General features: G+C 43.1%; 2 protein-coding genes across 2 annotated transcripts in view; one reads left to right on the top strand and one right to left on the bottom strand.

Moving 5' to 3' along the window:
• Positions 1–26,327, bottom strand: part of LOC141126606 (uncharacterized) — a 757,790-nt gene that overhangs the window by 144,700 nt on the left and 586,763 nt on the right.
• LOC141126590 (uncharacterized) lies at positions 6,837–8,985 on the top strand. Its single transcript, XM_073612512.1, is given in 2 exon segments — positions 6,837–8,701; positions 8,703–8,985. Coding segments are annotated over 2 exon segments (1,935 nt in total). The 5' UTR covers positions 6,837–6,899; the 3' UTR covers positions 8,836–8,985.

Here is a 26,327-nt window from a genome sequence, read left to right as displayed (position 1 = left end):
GCGTGACGTGCACGCGCCTGCCGCGAGCTCCGTGAGTCGGGTCGCGGGTCCCGCGGACTCGATCGCCGTGGGGATACCCGCGATCGCCTCACGGAGAGGACGAACGGTGAGATGCCGTTGTAAACAGCATCTCCCCGTTCTGCCTAGTGACAAGTGTCACTCGATCTCTGCTCCCTGTCATCGGGAGCAGTGATCAGTGAGGTGCCACACACAGCCCATCCCCCCTACAGTTAGAAACACATCCCTAGTACTGATTTAACCCCTCCCCGCCCCCTAGTGGTTAACCCCTTCACTGCCAGTGTCATTTACACAGGAATCAGTGCATTTGTATAGCACTGATCGCTGTATAAATGACAATGGTCCCAAAAATGTGTCAAAAATGTCCAACATGTCCGCCATAATGTCGCAGTCACAATAAAAATCGCTGATCGCCGCCATTACTAGTAAAAAATAAATTATTAATAAAAATGCCATAAATCTATCCCCTATTTTGTAAACGCTATAACTTTTGCGCAAACCAATCAATAAACGCTTATTGCGATTTTTTTTTTACCAAAAATATGTAGAAGAATACATATCGGCCTAAACTGAGGAAAAAAAATGTTTCTTTATATATTTTTTGGGGATATTTATTATAGCAAAAATGTAAAAAATAATGCGTTTTTTTTTTTCAAAATTGTCGCTCTTATTTTGTTTATAGCGCAAAAAATAAAAATTGCAGAGGCAATCAAATACCACCAAAAGAAAGCTCTATTTGTGGGGAAAAAGGACGCCAATTTTGTTTTGGAGCCACGTCGCACGACCGTGCAATTGTCAGTTAAAGCGACGCAGTGCCGAATCGCAAAAAGTGCTCTGGTCAGGAAGGGGGTAAATCCTTTCGGGGTTGAAGTGGTTAAAGAATGTATTCATTACAAGAAGTGGCCATTTAGCAGAAGGTCAACACTGCAGGTTTTTTATAGAATACTGTTATGACACTACCTGCCTGGAGTTTGCATGTTCTCCCTGTGCCTGCGTGGGTTTCCTCCGGGTACTCCGGTCTCCTCCCACACTCCAAAGACATGCTGGGAGGTTAATTGGATTCTGTCTAAATTATCCCTAGTATATGAATGTGAGTTAGGGACCTTAGATTGTAAGCTCCTTGAGTGTAGGGACTGATGTGAATGTACAATAGAGAAAGCAAGAACACAATTCTCTCCTGTATTTTCTTTTACTACAGTTTTTATTCCTAATATCTTTTGTTTTATTACATCAAGCTTTATGAAGTTTTAACTTTGTATTTATTTTCAAGTTGATGCCAAACTCACACTTTGTTTTAAGACAGCCTGGCTATTGAACTATTGAACAAAATGCCTAAAAGACACTATTTACATCACACGTGTCTGTGAAGTTTTCATTACTTTTACAATATTAAAGACTTGTTTTAATTTTTTTTTATAACCAACCTGTTACACTCATCTGCCCTGTGTAATGGTTTTGCACTGAGCAGCCTGGATCCTCCTCTTCTCGGGTCCCCGCCGACACTCCTGGCCCCTCCCGCCGGTCAAGTGCCCCCAGAGCATGCAACTTTTTATGGAGCCACCCAAGCAGACTCACTCCCGAGCCACTGCTCTGCTTGTCCATTCATACACAGAGCTGTGGCTCAGTCCCACCCCCTTTCTCCTCATCGGCTCACTGACTGTAATTGACAGCAGCAGGAGCCACTGGCTACCACTGATGCCTCAGCCAATGAGGAGTAAGAGTCCCTGGAGAACCAAGGCTCTTGTGTACATGGCTGGATCACAATGAGGCTCAGGTAAGTATTAGGGGGCTCTGTACAGAGAAGGTTTTTTACCTTCATGCATGAAGGTAAAAAACATTGAGCCTTTAGAAACACTTTAAGGATGCTAGCAATTTCAGGCACCACCAAGTCCCTAACAACCAGTGATGTCACTGTCCCCATTCCCTTACATAGCTAGGAATCCCCAGCCATGTAAGCAAAGAAGTGGGGGGTTGTTTAAAAATGAATTAACTAATTCATACCAGTCCCTTATCTAAGCATGCAGTCTAGCATACCAGGAAAGGGGCGATGACCATCCCCCACTTCTGAACCATACCAGGCCACATGTCCTCAATATGGGGAGTATCTTGCCAGGGGTAATCCCCTAACACAGTGGTTCTCAACTCCAGTCCTCGGGACCCACCAACAGGCCAGATTTTAAGTATTACCTTGGGGAGTTGCAGACTAGAATACTGCAATCACTGAGCAGCAAGTGATATCACCTGGGATGTATTTCAGCTATCTTGCAAACCTGGCCTGTTGATGGGTCCTGAGGACTGGAGTTGAGAACCACTGCCCTAACACCTTCTCCCTATGTTGATGAGGACAATGTCCTCTTTTCCATAGCCCTGGCTCAGTGGTCGAGGAGGTATTCACTGGGCTTATCAAAATGTTGAAGTCCCCTTTAACAGGAAAAAAGGCCCACTGACATGTTCTTACACCGACAACTGCTCGCCTGGTTCTGAAAGCTGATATAAATCAAAGTGTGATGTCTCTTGGGTGACATCATTGACCATATATGGTAAATAACCCCACACTTTTTTTGCATAGGAACCCTCTTACAATTCATAGCAGACCCTCTCTGAGGATAAGGGTTGTTATGTAGAATTCCAGCCACTTTATTTAGAAATGTAACAGTCAGGAAATGTTGTTTAGTGGCAAAGTAAATGTTTTTTTTTCTTTCTAAATGTGTTTTGCTTTTCTACATTTTACAGGTATGTCATTTCACAGGCAGGTTTAAGGTGTTCCTTAAGAATGCCATAAACCAAAGGAATTTAGAATTTTAGAATTTTTAATTTGAACCTCTGTGATGGACCCTGGTACTCAAGAGGAGTATGTCTGCCGTATGAGCTTCCCTTGCTCAGTAACAGAACAATCCAAGAAACCGTCGCTCACCCAGTCACTTGTCGAGACTCAGCATAGGGTGGCACAAAACATAAGGCTGTTTATTGAAATACAGGCAGAAAGAGATATATCCCCCCTTCTTTGCATAATGACACAGGACGGGGTAAACTGTACATCCAGTAACATGAGACACAAGTACATTTAAACTTTTCAACATATAATTCAATCAGTAACTGGGCACATAGACAGCCCTATCAACAGGAATATAATCAACATAACTAATGAACTACCAACATATACTATAAACATTCCACAATGGTTCAAACACAAAGTACAGTGGCCACAATATTAATCACCTGTTCAAGAGATGAGCAAAGTGACAGAAACCATAAGTGATTTTAATCAACACAATTAACAATTAGACTGCACCTTAGGAGGCATACAATGGGAGAGACACACATTTGTGTATTCTGTCCACTAGACAAGTCATTAGAATATGAACCATGTCCCAGCAGTCTGATACAGTGAAGGAGCCTCTCCAACGTTCAACACAAACCACACCTATAAGACCCAGGATAACGGGGGTAACACAAAATGCTGAGTCCAGTGTGGTTGTACGGTGAGTCTGGTTAGGGAAGACCAGACTGGGCTTCTCGATCACCCTGTGCCCCTAATAGACACAGGGTAACTCACACATAAGAGGGGCCGGGGGTGCTGAAAAAGGAGTTTCCCATCCTCACTAAGGTAAACTGGATTCCATGGGCCACCCACCCAAAGTGACTCCTGTCACATATCTCTCCTTTTGGAAGGAGATTAACACAGGAGAAGACCCCAGATGGGTTGACTTCGAAATTAGTCTGTAGTTCCAGTCCCCCAATGCTTGTACCAACACAGTTCCCCAAACAAATTGTCCCAAACAGAGCAGCCAACCTCTGCCTCTATCATTGAACATACCCGCCGCTGGGGAGAAGTGCAGACTGGCCCTTCTCTCTCTCCTTTCAGCTGCTGGATAGAAGACAGGGTGACTGGGCTCACTCCATCATACTGTTGGGAATCTGGGCCAACTGACCAGCATCCCTGGGGCATACAGGTGGAGACCGTAGTCGCATCTACTTTTGCTAGATGAAAACCCTCCAGTCCTTGCAGAGCAAGGCTGATATCCTCCTGTCCTAATGCCAGACCTTTTTCCTGCCAGTGGAGACCGCAGTCCCATCCACTACTACAGGAACTCCATCTTTGTTAGTTGAGGGCAGAGGCCAACAGCACTCTACTCTGTTGCCAGCCCTTCTGCTGGGTTGGTGTCAGTGGAAACCGCAGTCCCGTCCACATACACCAGCTCCAGCTGCAATTGTGAGGTGCCGATTGCATTCCCTCCCTGAAGCTATAGTGGAGTTGATTCTTGTGGGCAGAGGCCAGTAGTGTTCTGCCCAGATAACAGCCCTTCAGTTGACAGCACAGTAAATGTTACATCTTTCAATAAAAAGTCAATTAAATCCATGCTTTCTGTGATCTGTGGCTGGAAAGCGAGGATGGCTTCCTCTTCTCCCAAGCCCTTGAACTGTAGCTGGGAAGATGCACAATCTCCTGTACATTTACCCAGCTGCTGGACAGACGCATTCCTCCATCCAAGCTCCTCCTGTGCAAAAACAGGTTCATCATGGTGAGTCAACATTGGTTGCATCCGCCATAAGAGTTTAGCTTCTATAGCTGGAGGTGGAGGTGAGAAAAGCACACTCTTACTCTGTCCCATTGCCAACACTTGAGCTACATTCCATGAGCCCCCCACCCAAAATGACTCCCGACACAGCCCCAATAAAATAATATCCCACCACTGCATGGTATTTTTGTTTCTTTTTTTATTAGTACAAGACCCATCTATCTGTGCCTAGTTCCCCGTGCCCTTTGGAATTAATGTTCAAAATTGATTTTCAAAATTTGCCTATTGACTTCTAAGGGGTTTGCATTTACATCTACAATGGCATGAAAGTGCCACACCCCTATATATTGGAAAATTCAAATTCATAGTGTGAAGGATGACATTTTTACGGCACAATTATTACATAAAATACACTTTTTTTTGTAAACAAAAAAAAAAACATGCTGATATGCCATACAGCATTTTATAAAAAAGATCTGGGATACAATCTTATCCATTGGTTTTATCATAACATTCTATGATAGTAGCATAGACATGTGCTGGTCTTATGTGGTCTGACGCGTTTCATGGAATAAATCCACTTCCTCAGGAGCCGATCTTGATCTAGAAAAATAATATACATATATTATAATCATGAAACACCTGTATGGCCTAAAGACCCAACTGTCCAGTATGTGCCAAAGTTAGGGAAGTGGGTGGAAGAAAAATGCAGAGTGGGGTCCACCAGGTGGACCAAAAAGCAAAGTGAGACCATCCCATAGCTCCAGAAATTATAACTGAATGACTAACGAATTCAGAACAAAAATGAAGAGCATTGAACCAGAATAACACCTGTGCTCCATGAAGGGGGGAAGGGGGATATATAGGGGGGAAGACATTGTCCCTACAGGGCTCATGGTTCCTTTTGGAAGAAGGTATGCACATATTATGGTCAGTACTTACAGAGATAAGATAATAGGTGAGCACAACATGATTTTTGGCTTTGTCATGCTTGCAAGATTATGGATCCTATTGAAGGATTCTTTGCTAGTCCCACTGCTTTGTAACTATAAAAGATCTTTCCATCACCGGTTATTACATCTACTGTGACTAACATTGCATTTCTTTATCTGGCTGGGAGAAAGCTCAGGTAGTGAGAGATGGGAGTCCCTGTCTTCTTATATTAGGTACTCATTATTAGTACTTTGTCTATGTTTTTTGCTTTCTATGCTAGCATTTTATTACAATATATCTTGAGCAATTAGCTTATATAGAATATTTTTTCATGCAAGATACCTCTAGTATATACTTGAGGAGCCCATAGAATGCTTTGAACAAAAGCTATTTTTCTGCACTGCCAAGCGTTTGAAACCTGGCCAGTAGATTTTATTCAGGTACAATGCTCTTCAATATTGTTCTGAGTTCTATAGTCACTGAGTTATAATTTATGGAGCTATGGGACGTTCTCTCTTTGCTTTCTGGTCCCCCCTGTGGTTTTATTCCCTCCCACTTCCCAAACTTTGGCATATACTAGGGGGTTGGGTCTTTTAGGTCATATAGGTGCTTCATGATTATAATATATGTATACTCTTTTTCTAGATCATTTTGATACTTTATAGACTGGCGGCTCCCGAGGGAGTGGATTTATTCCGTGGAACCCATAAGACCAGAACATGTCTATACTACTATCATAGAATGTTATGATGAAAAAAATGGATATGGTTGTATTACAGATCTTTTTATGAAATGTTGTATGGCACAACAGCATGTTTTTTTAATAAATGTGTTTACAATAAAAATAAAAATAACTTACCTACAAATGGAACCCAAGCACATTGTGAGATTCTCCTGCAGAAAACTGTGATAGACAATTATACCAGCCAATAGGAATAATATAGTGTCCTTAATAAAATGAAATACAAACCTTTAAACATGTATAATATTGTACATATTATTCTATATATTAGATATATTTAATGATGACTGTAAATATAGACATTAGTATTTTTTTAGCCCTGTATATAGAATTCTGACTTTCTTTTTTTCTGTACAGGTGGATTGATGAACCAATGATTTCAGTCGTGTTGATCTTCATGCAACTAAGTCTTATGGGAAATGATCCATATGGGTGTCTGAAGTGACTCAAAGTCTTAAGTGCAGTTCCCTGGATGATTCACACAGGACACAAATCGTATCAGTGTTCAAAGTGTTCTAAATGTTTTGAATCCTCTTCAACATTGATCTAGCCTCAGAGAACAGGAGAGAAGTAATTTCAGTGTTCTGGAAGTGACAATGGCTTTACAGTAAAGTCCAACCCATAGATACATAAGAGGAGTCATTTCAAAAGCCATTTCTTGTTTGGAATGTGACAAAGGTTTTACAATGGAAGCAAAACAAATCAAACACCAGAAGGATCACACTGGAGAGAGACCTTTTCAGTGTTCTGAATGTGACAAAGCTTTTACATGGAAGTCACATCTTATCAGACACAAGAGGATTCACACTGGGGAGAAGTCATATCAATGTTCTGATTGTTGTAAAGCTTTTATATCCAAGGCACAGCTTATCACACATAAAATGATTCACACTGGAGATAAGCCATATCAGTGTTCTGATTGTTGTAAATGTTTTACAAGGAAGCTACAGCTTATCACACATAAAATGATTCACACTGGAGAAAAGCCATATCAGTGTTCTAATTGTGACAAAGCTTTTAGAGGGAAGTCGGAGCTTAAAAAACATGAGAGGAGTCACACTGGGGAGAAGCCATATCAATGTTCTGATTGTTGTAAAGCTTTTATATCGAAGGCACAACTTATCTCACATGAAAGGATTCACACTGGAGAAAAGCCATATCTGTGTTCTGAATGTGACAAAGCTTTTAGTGGGAAGTCACAGCTTATCAAACACAAGAAGATTCACACTGGAGAGAAGTCATATCAATGTTCTGAATGTGAAAAAAGTTTTACATATAAGGAAAACCTCATCAGACACCAGAAGGTTCACACTGGAGAGAGGCCATATCAGTGTTCTGAATGTGGCAAAGCTTTTGCAGAGAAGTCAGTTCTCATCTTACATCAGAGGGTTCACACTGGAGAGAGGCCATATCAGTGTTCTGAATGTGATAAAGCTTTTACACGGAGGGACCATCTTATGAAACACAAGCGGGGCCACACTGGAGAGAAACCACATCAATGTCCAGAATGTGGAAAAGTGTTTTCACAAAAGTCAAACCTTATCACACACCAGAGGATTCACACTGGAGAGAAGTCATATCAATGCTCTGAATGTGGGAAAGCTTTTTCATTGAAGTCAGATCTTATCACACACCAGATGATTCACACTGGAGAAAAGCCATATGAATGCTCCAAATGTGACAAAGCTTTTAAAACCAAGCAGGAGCATATCAAACATGAAAGGATTCACACTGGAGAGAAGCCACATCAATGTCCTGAATGTGAAAAACATTTTGCACATAAGTCAAGCCTTCTCATACACCAGAGAGTGCACACTGGAGAGAAGTCATATCAATGTTCAGAATGTGACAAAGCTTTTACAGTGAAGTCAAACCTTATCAGACACCAGAGGATTCACACTGGAGAGAAGCCGCATCAGTGTTCTGAATGTGACAAAGCTTTTAAAACCAAGGGGGAGCTTATCATACATGAGAGGATTCACACTGGAGAGAAGCCTTATCAGTGTTATGAATGTGCCAAAGCTTTTAAAACAAGGTCGGAGCTTATCATACATGAGAGGAGTCACACTGGGGAGAAGCCATATCAGTGTTCAGAATGTGATAAAGCTTTTACACTTAGGGAAAGCCTTATAATACATGAGAGGATTCACACTGGAGAGAAGCCTTATCAGTGTTCTGAATGTGCCAAAGCTTTTAAATCGAGGCTGGAGCTTATCATGCATGAGAGGATTCACACTGGAGAAAAGCCTTATCAGTGTTCTGAATGTGACAAAGCTTTTAAAAGCAAGCAGGAGCTTATCAGACATGAGAGGAGTCACACTGGAGAGAAGCCACATCAATGTCCTGAATGTGGAAAAAAATGTGCAAACCTTATCAAACACCAGAGGGTTCACACTATGGAGAAGCCATATCTGTGTTCTGAATGTAACAAAGCTTTTAGACAGAAGTCCCATCTTATCACACACCAGAGGGTTCACACTGGAGAGAAGCTCTGAATGTGACAAAGCTTTTACAGTTAATGCCGAGCGAATCAAACACCAGAGGATTCACAAGCTTCAGCTGCAGAGAAGAAACTCTGAAAGAAGTGGGGATGTTAAAGAGGTAGCAGCTAAACCACAATGAAAGAGTTGCAGGTATTTCATTCGTTTCACACCTCATATCTCACAAGCTAGTAAAAAAGTGAAAAGGTATTCTATGCTACTTTGGAAAACAAACTAAAGTTTGTGAGAAACAGAAATGTAATTGACAGATCTATTTAGATTATGTCCTTCAGGCACCTTCCTAGAAAGTCCTTTACTATTCTACCTTGTGACAGTTTTTTCATATAAGCATCAATGACTAAACTATGTTTACTCACAATTCTCATCTTTTTTGGAGCTTTGACTGAACATGTAATGCATATCCATGATTCACTAACTGAGCTGTGTTCCCAAGTGTTTTCTTCTTGCCTGATCCCGACTTAATACATTTACAACACTGCCTCTGTACCATAACTGGGTAGTGGTCAAGTGGCATCTTGCCAAGTCTCTGAAGCCTACATGGGAGAGTCCATTCCAAGTTCTGCTGACAAGTACTATATCAGTCAAGCTTGAGGGCTTCAGCAAAGCCTGCCTTGTTCACACCTCCTATTACACGTTCCACCTGCCCTACCATGATCCATACCCCTTGTTTGCATTCCACCTCCTCTCATGGATGACAGCTTTGCATGCAAGTTTGTAATTGGGAGACCAGCCAGAAAAACGTTTCTGCATGGTGAGAAAACAACTACTTAATCTGGCATAGGCCTTCCAACAGTGAGTTGCTGCTGTTTTATGGAATGTGTTTAACAGTACCACTTAATCCCAACTGGCCACTTACATGTCATCCAGTTCTGCCATAAGTCTAAGGGAATCCATTAGGTGAAGATTGGATGTCCTTTACTATCTTGTTTCTCTGTCCAGTTATTGCTCATCTCCATAGACCAATCACACAGTACAACTGCAAAAGATCCGAACTACAAAGTGGGGGACTGAAATTCCTCTAATTGGGGTTTTCTTTATTGAGTCTGCATGGACAGGTCTCTTTATTGAGTAAACTTTGTTTGTGAAGAACACTTTTTGATCTGGGAAATGTTAAAATTTTGTCCCTGAAGTATAACTATGGGCAAAATCAATAATTACATAAATTGTACAATCTGTCATTAAACATTTTTCTCTCCCAAAGCCCTTTTTAGTTCTAGAGTTTTTAATTAATGTGTTTGCCATTGTTTCTTTCCTTACTACGGAACCTTTAACAATTGTAGTTTACTCCTCAAATGTTTTATTCATCAGTTTTTTGGGACAGATAGCTTTAATTTGGTAGGAAATTTTGGATTCATATATTGTTATTTCCTTGTTTTTTGGGGGGATAAATAATAAAAATGTAAGCATTTTCCTGTAATCTATCCCAATGCAGCATGAATGTAATTTGTGCACCCCCCAAATTTTTACTCCAAAATATAAACAACGTCTGTTGATTAAAACAATGTCACATTGGTGCAATGTTTATGTAATGGGACTGGGAAAGGTAAAGCTCTGTGAAAGGTAAAACTCAAGGTGAAGTCTGCATTTTACTTTTGCAGAGCTTTATTCCCCTCTGTATGCTACAACGTGATGCACACAACGTTTATGTAAACTGTTAGTGTAACATTAAAATTATGTTAAACCCTAATTTTTTAAAATTAAAATGTTTCTTCTTTTTATCGTTATAATACAAGATGTATAGAGCACCAACAGTTTGTGCAGCGCTTTACAACATAAGGGCAGACAGTACAGTTACAAGAAGAATTCTGGGCACCCCAGAGGTGGGGTGGTGGAGGTTAGGTGGAGGCAGGATAGGCTTCTCCAAAGAGAAGGGTTTTCAGGGAAAAGTGGACAGAGTATGAGATAGTTGGACAGATTGAGGTGGGGAGTTTCAAAGGCTGGGAGAGGCTCTGGAGATGTCCTGGAGGCAAGCAGGGGAGGATGAGACAAGAGTGCTAGAGAGCAGATCTTGGGAGGAATGAAGAGAACAATTCTGAGACTAGGTTAGAGATGTAGCTGGGGGCTGAGTTGTGCGTGGCTTTTGTAAGTTGTTTTTTGTATTTTTGATTTCATTTGTTGGGTAAGTGGCAGCCAATGGAGGAATTGGCAGAGATGGGTTGCAGACGCTGAGTGGTTTGTAAGGTGGATGAGTCTGGCAGCAATATTCATAATGGACTGAAGGGGAATAGCCTATATAAAGGAAATCCAATGAGGAAATCCAATGAGGAGAACGTTGCAGTAGTCGTAGCGAGAGATAACCAGGGAGTGAATCGGGAGCTTTGTAGGGTCAATAGTTAGGAAGGGACATATTTTGGAGATGTTGCAAAGGTTTAGGTGGCAAGCTTTGGACAGTGATTGGATGTGGGGCAAAAAGTATAGTTCAGAGTCTAGGGTTACACCTAGCACCCTGGCATGCAGGGGGCAGGTTGATGGCTGTGCCATCAATCTTGACAGAGAAGTCAGGGAAGAGGCACATGTCGGAGGAAATATTATGAGCTCAGTTTTGGATAGATTGAGTTTAAGGAAGTAGTGTGACATCCAGACTGCTAGACTGATATGTCTGTTAGTAAATGAGTGATACGTGAGGAGACTGATGAAGTGAGCTGAGAGGCAGAGAGATAGATTTAGGTGTCATCAGCATAGAAAGTAACTCCAGATGCAGTCATCCCTGGAAGAAGCAGAAGTTAAGAAAGCCGAAGGGGAAGGGTTGATGGTGTGAACCAGATGCATACCTAGAATCTTCAGGGCCCCAGTGCAAAAAATCATGAAGGGCCCCCCTGACCTTTTGTCCTGTGGACCTTCCCACCAATCTTGGAGCCTTTTACTCCCATTGTGAGGCCCTTTATTATGGTCCTGCAGCAGGACCCTTTCACATGTCCTGCAGCAGGCCCCCTTCCTGACATCCTAGATAGGATTGACATCTTTTCTTCAAGCCAATCCAGAACACTTAAGTGGCACATAGCATTTTATTTTGTAGTATATGTTATACATATAAGTTGTGACTAAATAACAATTCTAATCATATAGTTTTAATCACAAGAGACACCCTTACATTAGAGTCTGAACTTGCAGAGTTCCCCTTTACATCTGAATCAACAGAGTTCCCCTTACATCTGAACTTGCAGAGTTTCCCCTTTACATCTGAATCTGTAGAGTTCCCTTTACATCTGAACTTGCAGAGTTTCCCCTTTACATCTGAATCTGCAGAGTTCCCTTTACATCTGAACTTGCAGAGTTTCCCCTTTACATCTGAATCTGTAGAGTTCCCTTTACATCTGAACTGGCAGAGTTCCCTTACACTGTACAGATACTAATGTAAGGGAGAACTCTGGGGATTCTGATTTAAGAAGGAATACTGGGAACTCTGATGTAAGGGGGAACATTGTAAACTCTGATGCAAAGGGTAAATCTGCTATAAGGGGGTCTCTGGTAACCAGAGTCCCGCCTTAAATCAGAGTTCCCAGAGCCCCCCTTACATCAGAGTCTGCAGAATTTCACTGTAATGGGGAGCTCTGTGGACTCTATTGTAAAGGGGAACTCTGATGTAAGGGGTGCTCAAGGAATCCTGATTTAAGGGGGGATTGCTGATGTAAGAAGGAATTCCTTGGACTCTGGTGTAAAAGGGAACTCTGATGTAAGGGAATAATGCACCCTGTTTGTGCCCCAGCACCAGGGTGAAAAATGCACCCTGTATGTGTCCCAGCACCGGGGGGGGGGGATAATGCACCCTGTATGCTGTGGCACATACAGGATGCATTATTCCCCCCAGTGCTGGGACACATACAGGGTGCATTATTCCCCCCCGATTCTGGGGCACATACAGGGTGCATTATTTCCCCCGGTGCTGGAGCACATACATGGTGCATTATTTCCCCCTGGTGCTGGGGCACATACAGGGTGCATTATCCCCCCCGGTGCTGGGACACATACAGGGTGCATTATTCCCCCCGATGCTGTGGCATATACAGGGTACATTATTCACCCCTGTGCTGGACACATACAGGGTGCATTATCCCCCCCCCCGGTGATGGGGCACATATAGGGTGCATTATTCCCCCCTGGTGCTGGGACACATACAGGGTGCATTCACCCCCCCAGTGCTTAGACACATATTGGGTGCATTATTCACCCCGGTGCTGGGACACATACAGGGTGCATTATTCCCCCCGGTGCTGGGGCACATACAGGGTGCATTATTCCCCCCGGTGCTGGGACACATACAGGGTGCATTATTCCCCCTGGTGCTGGGGCACATACAGGGTGCATTATTCCCCCCCGGTGCTGGGGCACATACAGGGTGCATTATTCCCCCCGGTGCTGGGACACATACAGGGTGCATTATCCTCCCCCAGTGCTGGGGCACATACGGGGTGCATTATTCCCCCCTGGTGCTGGGACACATACAGGGTGCATTATTCCCCCCGGTGCTGGGGCACATACAGGGTACATTATTCCCCCCGGTGCTGGGGCACATACAGGGTGCATTATCCCCCCCAGTGCTGGGACACATACAGGGTGCATTATTCCCCCAGTGCTGGGACACATGCAGGGTGCATTATTCCCCCAGTGCTGGGACACATGCAGGGTGCATTATTCCCCCAGTGCTGGGACACATGCAGGGTGCATTATTCACCCCGGTGCTGGGACACATGCAGGGTGCATTATTCACCCCGGTGCTGGGACACATGCAGGGTGCATTATTCACCCCGGTGCTGGGACACATACAGGGTGCATTATTCCCCCAGTGCTGGGACACATGCAGGGTGCATTATTCACCCAGTGCTGGGACACATGCAGGGTGCATTATTCACCCCGGTGCTGGGACACATGCAGGGTGCATTATTCCCCCGGGTGCTGGGACACATGCAGGGGGCATTATTCACCCCGGTGCTGGGACACATGCAGGGTGCATTATTCACCCCGGTGCTGGGACACATACAGGGTGCATTATTCCCCCCTGGTGCTGGACACATACAGGGTGCATTATTCCCCCCTGGTGCTGGACACATACAGGGTGCATTATTCCCCCCCGGTGCTGGACACATACAGGGTGCATTATCCCTCCCAGTGCTGGGACACATACAGGGTGCATTATTCCCCCCAATGCTGGGACACAAACAGGGTGCATTATTCACCCTGGTGCTGGGGCACATACAGTTTGCAAGCACCTCTGGAAGGACATTATGGGCTCTAGGGTTCTGTGCTTGACTTCTTGGTGGCTGAGTTTGCATTCCGCTTCTAATGCTAGTAGTACCTCACCAGCTTGTACTTCACTTCTGGGACTCACCACATCATCATGAGATACGGCAGTGCTGGTGTGTAAAAGTTGAAAAGAGGGATCCGCCCAAAGGAAAGACATGGACTTTGTAGGCACCAGTCATAAAATTAAATACAAATTTTATTTATACTAAAAAATATATACATAAAAGGCAACAGAAAAAAATAAACATCTTATTAAAAACCGCAAGATACATTGCACAAAAAAAGGGGGGTAAACAGTACTACCATATCAATATATGGAAATAGATCAGGGGGTAACCCCTACACATGAGGAGGGGATCTTACCCCTCTATTACCATTACAAAGACCTCAAACTGCACTAGCTCTACATGTTTCGCAAAATTACAATGCTTCTTCAGGAGCTTGTTTGGGTTTCCTGTAATGAGGAGAAAAAATAGAAAAAAGGACATACACCAAAACAGTAAATAACATGTTAATGTCATTATATTTAACCAACAAAAAGAAAAAGAAAAAACAAAAACACAATAGTGCGTCTCAAAAAAAGCTCTGAGTATCGTGAGGAGGCAAGCCCAGGTACCCAAGCATCAACATGCATAAGGTGACAATTTCATCACATGCGGGGACGTGTCTGGTAAAGATTAGATAGCACCAGTAAAGTCCTGAGGGATAGTAGACCAGAAAATCCAGCTGTCTGAAAGGGAGTAATCAACCACTCTATATATATAAGAGGAAGGACTAGACCCCAATAGGTAAGTGGAGAAAAAAAGGAAAGAGGAAGGGAGGGAAAAAAAGAAGGAGAGAGGGGGGGGGGAGAAAAGAACAGGGGGGGGAGGAAAGGGGGAGGAAGGGAAAAAAAAAAAAAAACAGGGAGGGGGGTGGGAAGGGGGGGGGGGGGGGGAGGGAGAGGGGGGATACCAGGGGTTAAGGGGAAGGAAGGGAAGGGGGAAAAAACACAGGAGGGGGTCGACAGGAAGGAGGGGGGTAAGCCATAGAGAAAAATAGAAACAGTAAAAAGTAATAAATAATATACCCGCTAGGATATTTGGAACTATCTTCAAGCCAGGTAGGAGCTGTGAATGGTTGCAACAAAGGTTTTGCCTCCAGAAGCCAAAATGCCTACAAGGATTTTGATCTGGAGGATGTAAATAATGTTAGATAGGCTATTATTTATAACAACTCCCTAGCGTAATGCCAGCACACTGGTAAGTCTGATGGCACAGTTGTATCCTTTATTTAAAAACTACCAACATTAATCAATAAAGCCAAGTAATTGTAAGGGGAGCTGATCCTACCTTATAGAGTGGTACAGGCTAAGCGGATCCTACAGCCAGCATATGCACGCTAGCTGTTTGGAAGACTAGTCCCAGGCAAGGCTTAACTAGCAGAGCTGCAATGGAGCTCTGGTAAAAACAAGGAAACAGCTGTTTGGTACGATGCCTGAAGCACCATCTGGGTAGGAGATAAACAAAAAAGGGGGAAAGGTATCAAAACTGTGTTTCACCCACATATGCAGGGTGCAAACACAGAGAGTGTCTATTCTTACCGGACAGCTTGTGGAGAAAAGAAATCACGTCCAAGGGTCTGAGCACCATAGGAGGAGGTGGCGTGGTACAAGGCTATGCTGATAGCCTTAAGTACACGCCCCAATCAGGTGTGCAGCCCGTACAACACCTGATTCGGCCGGATAGATCTGCGCTCCTATCCGTACCGCGCCGCGCACGCGCAGTGGCCACGACGGCCCTCTGCCATGACTACGGTGCACGGAGGGAGTGCAGATCAGGAGGTAGCAGAGCCGCAAGTTCCCCCTAGTGGTGCCTCTTGTGTACAGCGTGAAGAGCGCTGTAAGGGCTGAATCAGGCTGGTGGAGCCTGAAGATGTAAAGGCACATCACCAAGAGGTACAAATACACCTCTAGGGGGAGGGGAATGCGGATCCATACCAAACGCCACAGATACCATCCCTCACTGTAAGGGAGGGCAGACTGTGGCTGTCCGGCCGCACATGTGATTAGTGCACCAGCAAATCGATGGGGTCCACGGGCAAGCCTCCCTAAATCCTCGTCACCGGCCTGAGGCGCACGGCCAGTGAGCTTATATACAAAAGTTAACAACCATGAAGGGGCGGTGCCCCTTCATGGTACGTATCTAAAAGACATAAACATTTCAATCGTTGAAAATACTTATATATAAACATATAAACATGTATATACATTGCAAGCAACAGTGTGATTAAAAGTTTTTTAAAAGCTTCTTGTACTCAAAACAGGCCAAATCGCTAAATAGCTGTGACATAGAGTCGCAGACATAAAGTTCTCCATGTTGTCCACAAAAGGGGAGGGGCATCAAGGACGGGGTAGGGGACAGGAAGGTCTCCAAACTGGGGAGGGAGAGGGGAATACACTTGTCAGTGGTATATAGCTGAGGGGTGGATAGGCTAGAAGAAAATAAAGTACTAACTAATCCCCAAAGGTTAGTGGACACTAATAAGTCATCATATTCACCTACAATCCTTATCCGAGAAAGGATTTGTAAGATTGTACTTCGTTAATGCCTGGCCACCGTGTGGCATTCAGGCGTTCAATCCACTTTGCCTCCTGTTGGAGTATCCTCCTGTCCCAGTCACCCCCCCTGGAGTCTTGTGGGACAACTGCTAATGCAATAAAAGTCGCAACAGAGGTATCAAATCTGTGGCACAAATCCAGGTGTCTACTAATGGGACTGAGCATCTTCCCATTTGATGAATAATAGACGTGGTCACGTATCCTTTGCCAAAAATGGCGGATAGTCTTGCCAACATAAAATACACACACATTTGCAGATCATTAGGTAAATCACCCCTTGGGTGTTACAGTCAGCCCGAAAGCGTGGACGAAAAGTCTCACCATTCGGTAATTGGAAACTAAGGCCTGTAGATATCCAGGGGCAGAAGGGACAGTGCCCACAGGTGTATATACCCACTCGGTTGGTCGTATGTGCCTGTAAGGGGACAATGTGGCTGCTAGTCAGCTTATCACGCAGGGAGGGTGCTCTTTTGAACACGATCTCTGGGTGATCACTGACATGTTTCCTTAAGATGGGATCATCTGATAATATGTGTCAATGTTGCTGTAGTATATTCCGTAATTGATATTGTTGATACGAGTATTGAGTGATGAATTTGACCGTTGAATGTTCCTCTGACCTAGTTTTTTTAGAAAAAAGTAATGTATTTCTGGCTTGATCATAGACTTTATTGAAAGCTTTTTTTTTTTTTTTGTGCAATATATCTTGCGGTTTTTAATAAGATGTTTATTTTTTTCTGTTGCCTTTTATGTATATATTTTTTTGTATAGATAAAATTTGTATTTAATTTTATGACTGGTGCCTACAAAGTCCATGTCTTTCCTTTGGGCGGATCCCTCTTTTCAACATTTACAGTTTAGGACGTTGGCACTGCCCTAGATATGTGGTCTCCACAGTCCATCCTGTGATGAGATCTAAAAAACTCCCCATTTGTTCAGCTGGTGTGTAAAAGTCCAAGATGTACGAGGCCGCTGGTGTCCCACTAGTACTGATCTTAGCAGGGACCTCTTCTCCATCCTCTGAGCTCCCTGCCAGGGTGCCGCTGCTTTCTACAGGTTCATATTGTGAGCAGGATTCTGACAGAGAGGACTCCCCTTCTCTCTCATCTGACATACTCAGAATCCTGTAGATCTCTTCACTAGAGTACCTTTCTTTTCACATTTTGGGCACTAAAACATTTCTCCCTAAATGCAGAGCGCGCTAAACACAAGGTAAACGTGGTGCAGCATTTATTCCGGTCCAGCTGTAGTGTGGACTTTGACAGGCCGCAGGCAGCGGGGGCTGGACGCTGTACCTATGCCCACCAGCAATGCACACACAGGGGCTAGACCCCCCATGTACAAAGGACCTAAGACATACAATCAGCTTGTCACCCATTCCACCAGACTCCTAGAACTGGAAGATTACATTTTTGGGTGGATGTGTTGTAGAAGAACCCAGACCACGGTATTGTGCGGTGAAAATATCATCCAACTTTATTAATCATATATATGTGACACTTCAACAACAGAAGAAAAGAGATTGTTTACATTTCAAGGATATATTTATACCATTTATATAATCTATGCTAAGAAACTAATTAACATATGACACGCCCGCATTAATACAAGCCCCACCCACTTATGTAACCCTCTAAACAGCCAAATCCCTGTAAATACCCAGAAGACACTTTAATCTTTTATCCATAACAAGCTCATTGGGTACAAGATAACCCAGAGCCCCTCCTGCTCATTCCCACCCAACAAGTCCATGTCACCATCTACAAGGTTAGAGGAGTGACTCACAAGCGATTAGTGGAGGAGGCACAGCATAAAATTGCACCAGTGGACAGTCTGTGATTTGAGATGAGCGAAAACCTTCCAGGGGTCATGGAGGAACGCACAGACGTTGCAATCTGCTAACGTGTTTCGAGGGGAGAGTCCCCTCTTCTTCAGAGCTATGCAGTGCAACCTACCTTGGCGAACCTCACTTATAAATGCCTGCAAGCCAATAAGACAGGGATGGGCTGCGGGGCTCCTCCCCCTTTAAAGAGTCCCTCCCTCCTAAGTCTTCTAATCCGGCATACCATATACGTATAAGGTATGCCGGATTAGAGGACTTAGGAGGGAGGGACTCTTTAAAGGGGGAGGAGCTCCGCAGCCCATCCCTGTCTTATTGACTTGCAGGCATTTATAAGTGAGGTTCGTCGAGGTAGGTTGCACTGCATAGCTCTGAAGAAGAGGGGACTCTCCCCTCGAAACGCGTTAGCGGATTGCAACGTCTGTGCGTTCCTCCATGACCCCTGGAAGGTTTTTCGCTCATCTCAAATCGCAGACTGTCCACTGGTGCGATTTTATGCTGTGCCTCCTCCACTAATCGCTTGTGAGTCACTTCTTTTATTATTTTTAATTTAATAAATGTTTTAAAGTTAATGCACAAGGCTGGTGCGCCCTTGTCTTCTTTTTGTTTCGGTTTCTACTAGGATCCCCATCCTTGAGGGCAGCAAGGCCTATGTTTATGTACTATACTTGGTGATCCACCTGTGCGCAGGAGTTACTTTTTTCTCTCTTTTGCTATTGTATTACAAGGTTAGAGGACCTGAAGGAGAACAAGACCGTGACCACCAGGACCATCTCCTGACTGAAGCCATGCTCACATTTCTTTCTAATGCCCCGTACACACGATTGGATTTTCCGACAACAAATGTTGGATTTGAGCTTGTTGGCGGAAAGTCCAACCGTGTGTACGCTCCATCGAACATTTGTTGTCAGACTTTCCGCCAACAAATTTTGGTAAGCAAGTTCTTAAATTTTCCGCCAACAAATGTTCATGTGTACACAAGTCCGTCGCACAAAAGTCCACGCATGCTCGGAAGCAGAAGCGGCCGGTCTTGTAAACTAGCGTTCATAATGGAGAATGAACATTTGAGACGTGGCAAATTAGGAAATCTCCAAATGCAGCGCACAATTCTCTTCTTCTTTAATTGGATAATAATGAAGCTGCTTTGCTGGTGATACTGATGGAGTTACTGCAATCAGATTTTCAAAGGCTTTTTTTTTCAACTGATATCAACAATAAAAATAATAATAATAGAGTAAAAGAAAAAAAAACGCAAAAAGAAAAGCACAAATCAACACTCACCAAACTTCTACTAGAAGGAGCCCAAAGGGGGGCGCTAAGCAGCTGAAAAACCACGTAGTACGTCTAGTACATCACTACATTCGTAATTGTTGGCCAATGTTTATGTGACGTGTGTATGCAAGACAAGTTGGAGCCAACAATCTTCGAAACAAAATTCCACGGTTTTGTTGTCGGAAAGTCCGATTGTGTGTATGGGGCATAATGCTGCTTTTATGGTCTCCTTAGATACAGATTTGGCAGGTGTACATTAGTGGAACCCTTTCACTCTGGCCAATGAAAGGTTTACATCCGCAGCAGCATAGGCTTATAGCTATAGTACCAGGGGTGTTGTCTACATGTGATACTCCAATAATCCCCCCAGCCATGTACACCGGGCTCAGCTGCCCCTCCTGCAATCCTAGGACAGGCATGGTGGGTTTCAGTGGTAAGAGGAGAAGGAGATCAGCAAACATTTAATCTGATCCGATGATTCAGTGTATGAACATGGAAGGTGTGAGATTATGTCATTTCTGGGTTCAGCGCGGACGTTCCATGGTTGCTGTGTCCATACTACTTTTTTCCAGAAGTGGTGAATATGGGGGCCCTCCCATAGAATATGGATTAGGGAGCCCTTATAGGAGCATCCCCTCCAGCATAGATCATTATCTAGATTTGAAAATTTGATAAAATTTCCACCTATGATGGAATTTGTGTGATAATTCCCAATAATTGGCACAGTTGGATGCTTTGCGGTTATACTGTATGGCTTTGTGCCATTGGGAGTCCAGAAAGGAGGTCTGTAAATCTCTTTCCCACCTCTTGTATGTTGATGATTTAACAAATTTGTCTTTGTTGTGTAAAAGATTATACATAAGGGTTATTCCTTTCATTCTGAGGGAGTTGGATTTCCAAAAGGACCACCCCATGGTAGGAATTATAACAGTTAGGATAGGGTTTTTTTTTTTTGCAAGTAGGAGCCTATACGCCTATATGTATATGCACCTTGTGAGGATATAAGGTGTCTAGATTGTATAGTTGGGAGAGAAAGAAGTTGGTCATTATGCATTAATTCAGTCAGCGGAAGGCTTCTGATGTGTGATCGGCCATCTTTTTTTTAAGGGTACAGAGGTGACATAAGATATAGACCTCTATTATCTCTTTAAAGAGAACCTGTGACCAGCAATATGCTATCAATCCCCTATGTGATATAAATAAAGTTAAGTGAAAAAAGTAAAAAAAAAATTAAAGTATCACACTGTAAATACAAAAACAAAACACATTCCCAGTTCCCACGTACGTGCACAGTGTTGGACGCGTTTATGTAGGAAAACAACGATCACACTACACATATTACATATCTCTGCACACACCAGAGTGAGAGGAATATCTCTAGGGACATCATTCATGGAGAACTATTTAAACTGATAACCTGGAAATGCTTTTAAAGCGTCACATATGGGCAATTTTTGGTACTGAAGTTTGTCACCATGTCCATCCAATTTTTAACCGCTTCAGCCCCGGACCATTTGGCTGCCCAAAGACCAGAGTGTTTTTTGCGATTTGGCACTGTGCCGCTTTAACTGACAATTGCGCGGTCGTGCGACATGGCTCCCAAACAAAATTGACGTCCTTTTTTCCCACAAATAGAGTATCTTTTGGTGGCATTTGATCACCTCTGCGTTTTTTATTTTAAAAACAAAAAAAGAGAGACGATTTTGAAAAAAAAAAGCATTATTTTTTACTTTTTGCTATAATAAATATCCCCAAAAAATATATAAAAAAAAATTTTTTTCCTCAGTTTAGGCCGACGCATATTCTTCTACAAATTTTTTGGTAAAAAAAAAAAATCGCAATAAGCGTATATTGAATGGTTTGCGCAAAAGTTATAGCGTCTACAAAATAAAGGATAGTTTTATGACATTTTTATTATTTTTTTTTTTTTACTAGTAATGGCGGCGATCAGCGATTTTTATCGGGACTGTGACATTATGGCGGACACGTTGGACAACTTTGACACATTTTTGGGACCATTGGCATTAATACAGTGATCAGTGCGATTAAAAATGCATTGATTACTGTAAAAATGTCACTGGCAGTGAAGGGGTTAAAACTAGGGGGCAGTGAAGGTGTTAATGTGTGTCCTAGTTTGTGTTCTAACTGAAGGGGGATGGGGACTGTGCAGGGAAACTAACAGATCGATGTTCATACTCTGTATGAACAGACGATCTGTCAGTTCCCTGCTCAGGGAATGGGAAACTGTGTGTTTACACACACAGTTCCAGGTTCTCTGTGTGCCTCGAGCGATCGCGGGAGCCTGGCATTGATCGAGACCGCCGAGCACTTGCATCGGCTCGGGGAGCGATCGGGGGTGCGCGTGCGCCCCCTAGTGGCCACAGGGCGAAGCAACATTACATAATGTTGTTTCGCCCAGCCGTGCCATGCTGCTGCAGTACAACTGTGGCGGCTGGTCGGCATGTGGTTAAAGCTTGACATGTTTGGTAGCTATATACAGACACAAACCTCACATTTTATACTTCACCAAAGAAATTGGGTAACATTTTGTGTCTGTGTGACCTGAAATTATCTTTTAATATTTTTACAGAAAATATGAATATGATAAACAGCTGTGCTAATATCCTGTGACATAAAAAATGGCAACTACCAAAATGTTATTCTCCAGGGTCTTTGCTTTCAGAAATATAATAACAATGTTTTTATTTTTTTGTTTGTTTTTTGTTTTTAAATCATCTGACCTAAAAATGTGAATTTAACTATGTGCATAAAAAGACAAAATCAAATCTGGTAGCGAAAGAAAAAAACAACAACAATGTATAAAATTATTATGAAAACTATAATAACAACTAATGGCTTAAGAAGCAAACCCACCATATTACTCAACCAAGTTCCAACTAAACCCATCCAAGAAAGTGGATCCCACTTCCTCCCACCCAGGTGCCTGTTGGAACTCCTTTACCTTGTGTAGATATCCCCTTCTGAGATCCTCGTGATATAAAATAAATGTACAACACTCTCTATGTGACACCAGTTTGTAGACTCCACCTTGATCTTCCGAGAGATAGTCAGCAGCCATGCAGTTCTGTGACACCACCTTAGGTGATGGAGACACTTCTGCTGTCAGCTCTCCTATAACATCAATGGTCTCATTGGTTATCTGATCCATGACTCCAGTACACGGGTTCATCTTACTTATCTTAGATGACTTAGATTTCACACCCCGTCTATGAAGGGCTCACTGCATAAAACATATCCACTCCAGAGAAAATGTTTCTTCTCACTGGAAGGCCAGGGGAGTATTGGGAGAAATTGAGGCTTTCCCTTACAGATATGGGGGGACAACATAACCTAAAGTACAGCTATGGGTGGGATTGAAGGGAAGACATTTTAGGGTGCTCCTTCCACACAAGAAGGAAATGTTATCTGGAAGGACTAGGAATCTATTAGACCAATGGGGATTAAATGTTCTGCAATTACATTGAGAAACCATGAAATGTTACTGGCCTGTGATTGGCTCTCCTATTGTTAGTGAAGTAAGTGAGATCCCCTTGTCGGTGTCATTAATGGAATTTAAGAAACCATGTGAAATGTTTCTCCCAAATCCAAATAGGTGACCCCCTTGGGTAGGTACCCATCCTAATATTCCTAATATGAGTTTGTAGTCCCCGCTACTACAGGAAACATGTGGGGAATCATTTACACCTTTTACAGCAGGACAGTAAATATCAGAAGACAATTCAAACATAAGACCAACAGCAGGAAGTCTTCTAACTTAATGTGTAATGTAATCTGTCATTAGAATTCCCAGAGTTCCCTCCGCAACATCGTTTTATCACCTGTTATCCTGTCTGTAGATCTGTTATTTTCCACCTTCTGTAACAGGATGACAACCCTCATCATTCTGCAGTAACATTACACAGCAGTGTTATCACCCTGTACAGGAAAGTCTAATGCCCTGTACACACGGTCGGATTTTCCGACGGAAAATGTGTGATAGGACCTTGTTGTCGGAAATTCCAACCCTGTGTGGGCTCCATCGGACATTTTCCATCGGATTTTCTGACACACAAAGTTTGAGAGCAGGCTATAAAATTTTCCGTCAACAAAATCCGTTGTCGGAATTTCCGATCGTGTGTACACAAATCCGACGCACAAAGTGCCACGCATGCTCAAAATTAATAAAGAGATGAAAGCTATTGGCTACTGCCCCGTTTATAGTCCCGACGTACGTGTTTTACGTCACCGCGTTCAGAATGATCGGATTTTCTGACAACTTTGTGTGACCGTGTTTATGCAAGACAAGTTTGAGCCAACATCTGTCGGAAAAAATCCCTGGACTTTGTTGTCGGAATGTCCGATCAATGTCCGACCGTGTGTACGGGGCATTAGATAGATTATAAGTAAGACACACAACAAGTAAATTCCAACTTCAGGTAATGCTTCTAAAGCAGTTACAGCAACAGGTTTATTAAGGTTTAAATCACCAAATGAATGAAAACTGACAGTTGTAAGCACCCCCGGCAGTGTTATATGGTGTTTCTAAATCCCTCCAACTGCCATGTTTGCCAAATAGCTTGGCTTTCTACAGGAAGTAGAAGAAAAACAGATCTACTGGGAGGATGGACAGGTAATAAAAAAGGGGAGACTCAGAAAAACAAAAAAAGTCTATGCTAATAACAGGTTGCACCATTTATGTAATGATTGATCTGCCCATAGTTACACTTCAGTGCCAACATCATAACATTTCCAAGGATAAGAAGCTTTACAACAAAAAGAGATATGTCCATTCAGAGTCATTAACCCTTTCCTTGCTAGGTCCTGTACGTCGTAAGGACCTGACAGTGAGGGAGTTCAATGCACAATGGCTGAAGCCACCGGGGTTGTGTGTGAAACTGATAGTCAAATACCTGCCTATCAGGTGTAAACCACCGCCCAATTGCTCACAAACACCCCTGGTACTGGCGCACCCATGCGCGCTTCCCCGCCATGTTTTTCAGGCTCCACTTGCCCATCTGTGGGCCCTGGACCAACGTGGCGAGTGCGGGGGCTGGGGGGGAGAACAGCGGACACACATCCACTCTCCTCCCTTTCTTGCTGTGACCCAGAAAGCAAGGTCTATGACATCAATTCCAGGTCAGCCTCTCAGTGTGTGTTTTGCAATGCAATCTGCATCGCAAAACATTCAGTGAAGCTCAGTGGAGATATTGAGGGTCAAAAAATTAAGTTACACTCAAACACATAAAATTGCCCCCCCCTGCCCCCAAAAAAACTTGAGGCCCCCACCTCCACATATATATTCATGTACAAATGTCAACGCATGCGTCAGGGGTGCCTACACTTGAAAACATTGATTGCAATACACGTTACATATAACCGCGCATGCCGGAGTGAGAGCAATAATTCTTGCACCAGACCTCCTCTGTAACACTAAACTAATACCTATAGGGGGCTTTTGAAGTGCCTATAGAACATAAAGGGTACTGTAATGTGTTGCCATTTCACGGCGTACATAATTTAAGGTTTGGCAAGTTGGGTATCTATTTACTCAGCGCAACCTTACCTCTTTATATTTTATCAAAATGTGGTTATTGCGTTTTTTTGCCCTAACATATACTTTAGTGTGTTTTTTACTGAAATGTTTGATTTGATTTACCTTTGAGGTAATATTGTGTGACATAAAAAATTGCATCTACCACTATTTTACTCTTTAGGGTGTCTGCTTTCAGAAAGTTAAAGTGAACCCCAACTGGAGGAATTTCAGTCCCCAGAAGTTGTAGGAATATGACCACACACTCAGCACTTGGTAAGCTCAGATCTCTTGTAGCTGTGCTGTGTGAATAGTCTGTTGAGATGAGTAGTAGCTTAACTGTGGAAGAAGATATTAAGTATATCTGATCTTCACCTGAGACATTCAGTAGAATCAGATGGAACACAAGTAGCCAGATGAACTTAAGTGGTATTGTTGAATGCATCCCATAAACATCAGCAGCTCAGTGTTGAAAGGCCCACGGCAGCTTGGAAAATTCCTTATTCCCCAGAGACTTCTCCCTGGCTGGTGTCCCGGTCACAGACCTGCCTGTAAAGATGTCATCAATGATAGATGAAGCACGAAACTTGTAAATGAGCCATTAATCATAGGAGGCCTGGCTTATGGTGTATCAATATTTAGAAGAACCTGCATGGACTTTTCCAGTGAGGCTTCAGAGACTTTGCAAGATGCCACTTGACCCCATCCTAGTCTCTGATACTGAGGCAGTGTAGGTCATGTATTGGCTCAGGATCTGGCAATGAAGAAAACACTTGGGAACACAGCTCAGTTAGTGAATGATGAAAATACACCACATGTTTAGTCAAAGCTCCATAAAAAAAAAAAGATGAGAATTATGAGGAAAACAGTTCAGTCATCAATGCTTATCCGAGGCATAAGCACTAAAGTCAGTGCATCCGATCATTACATTGTAGATTGCTCACATATTTTGTTTTTTCATATTTCTAAAGTAGCATTTTATCTTTTCACTTCTTCCCTAGCTTGTGGGATGACACTGGGGCTATGCAACAAATGGGACAGCCACAATTCCTTTATTATCCTCTTCTTCCAGAGTTTCATCTCTACAAGCTTCTCTGCTGAAGCTGGTGAATCCTCTGGTTATAGATTAGC

This window comes from Aquarana catesbeiana, linkage group LG02 (assembly GCF_042186555.1).
Source record: "Aquarana catesbeiana isolate 2022-GZ linkage group LG02, ASM4218655v1, whole genome shotgun sequence".
NCBI classification, from domain to species: domain Eukaryota; kingdom Metazoa; phylum Chordata; class Amphibia; order Anura; family Ranidae; genus Aquarana; species Aquarana catesbeiana.
Note: the sequence above shows the minus strand (reverse complement) of the source record. Positions and strands in the feature narration are given on the sequence as shown.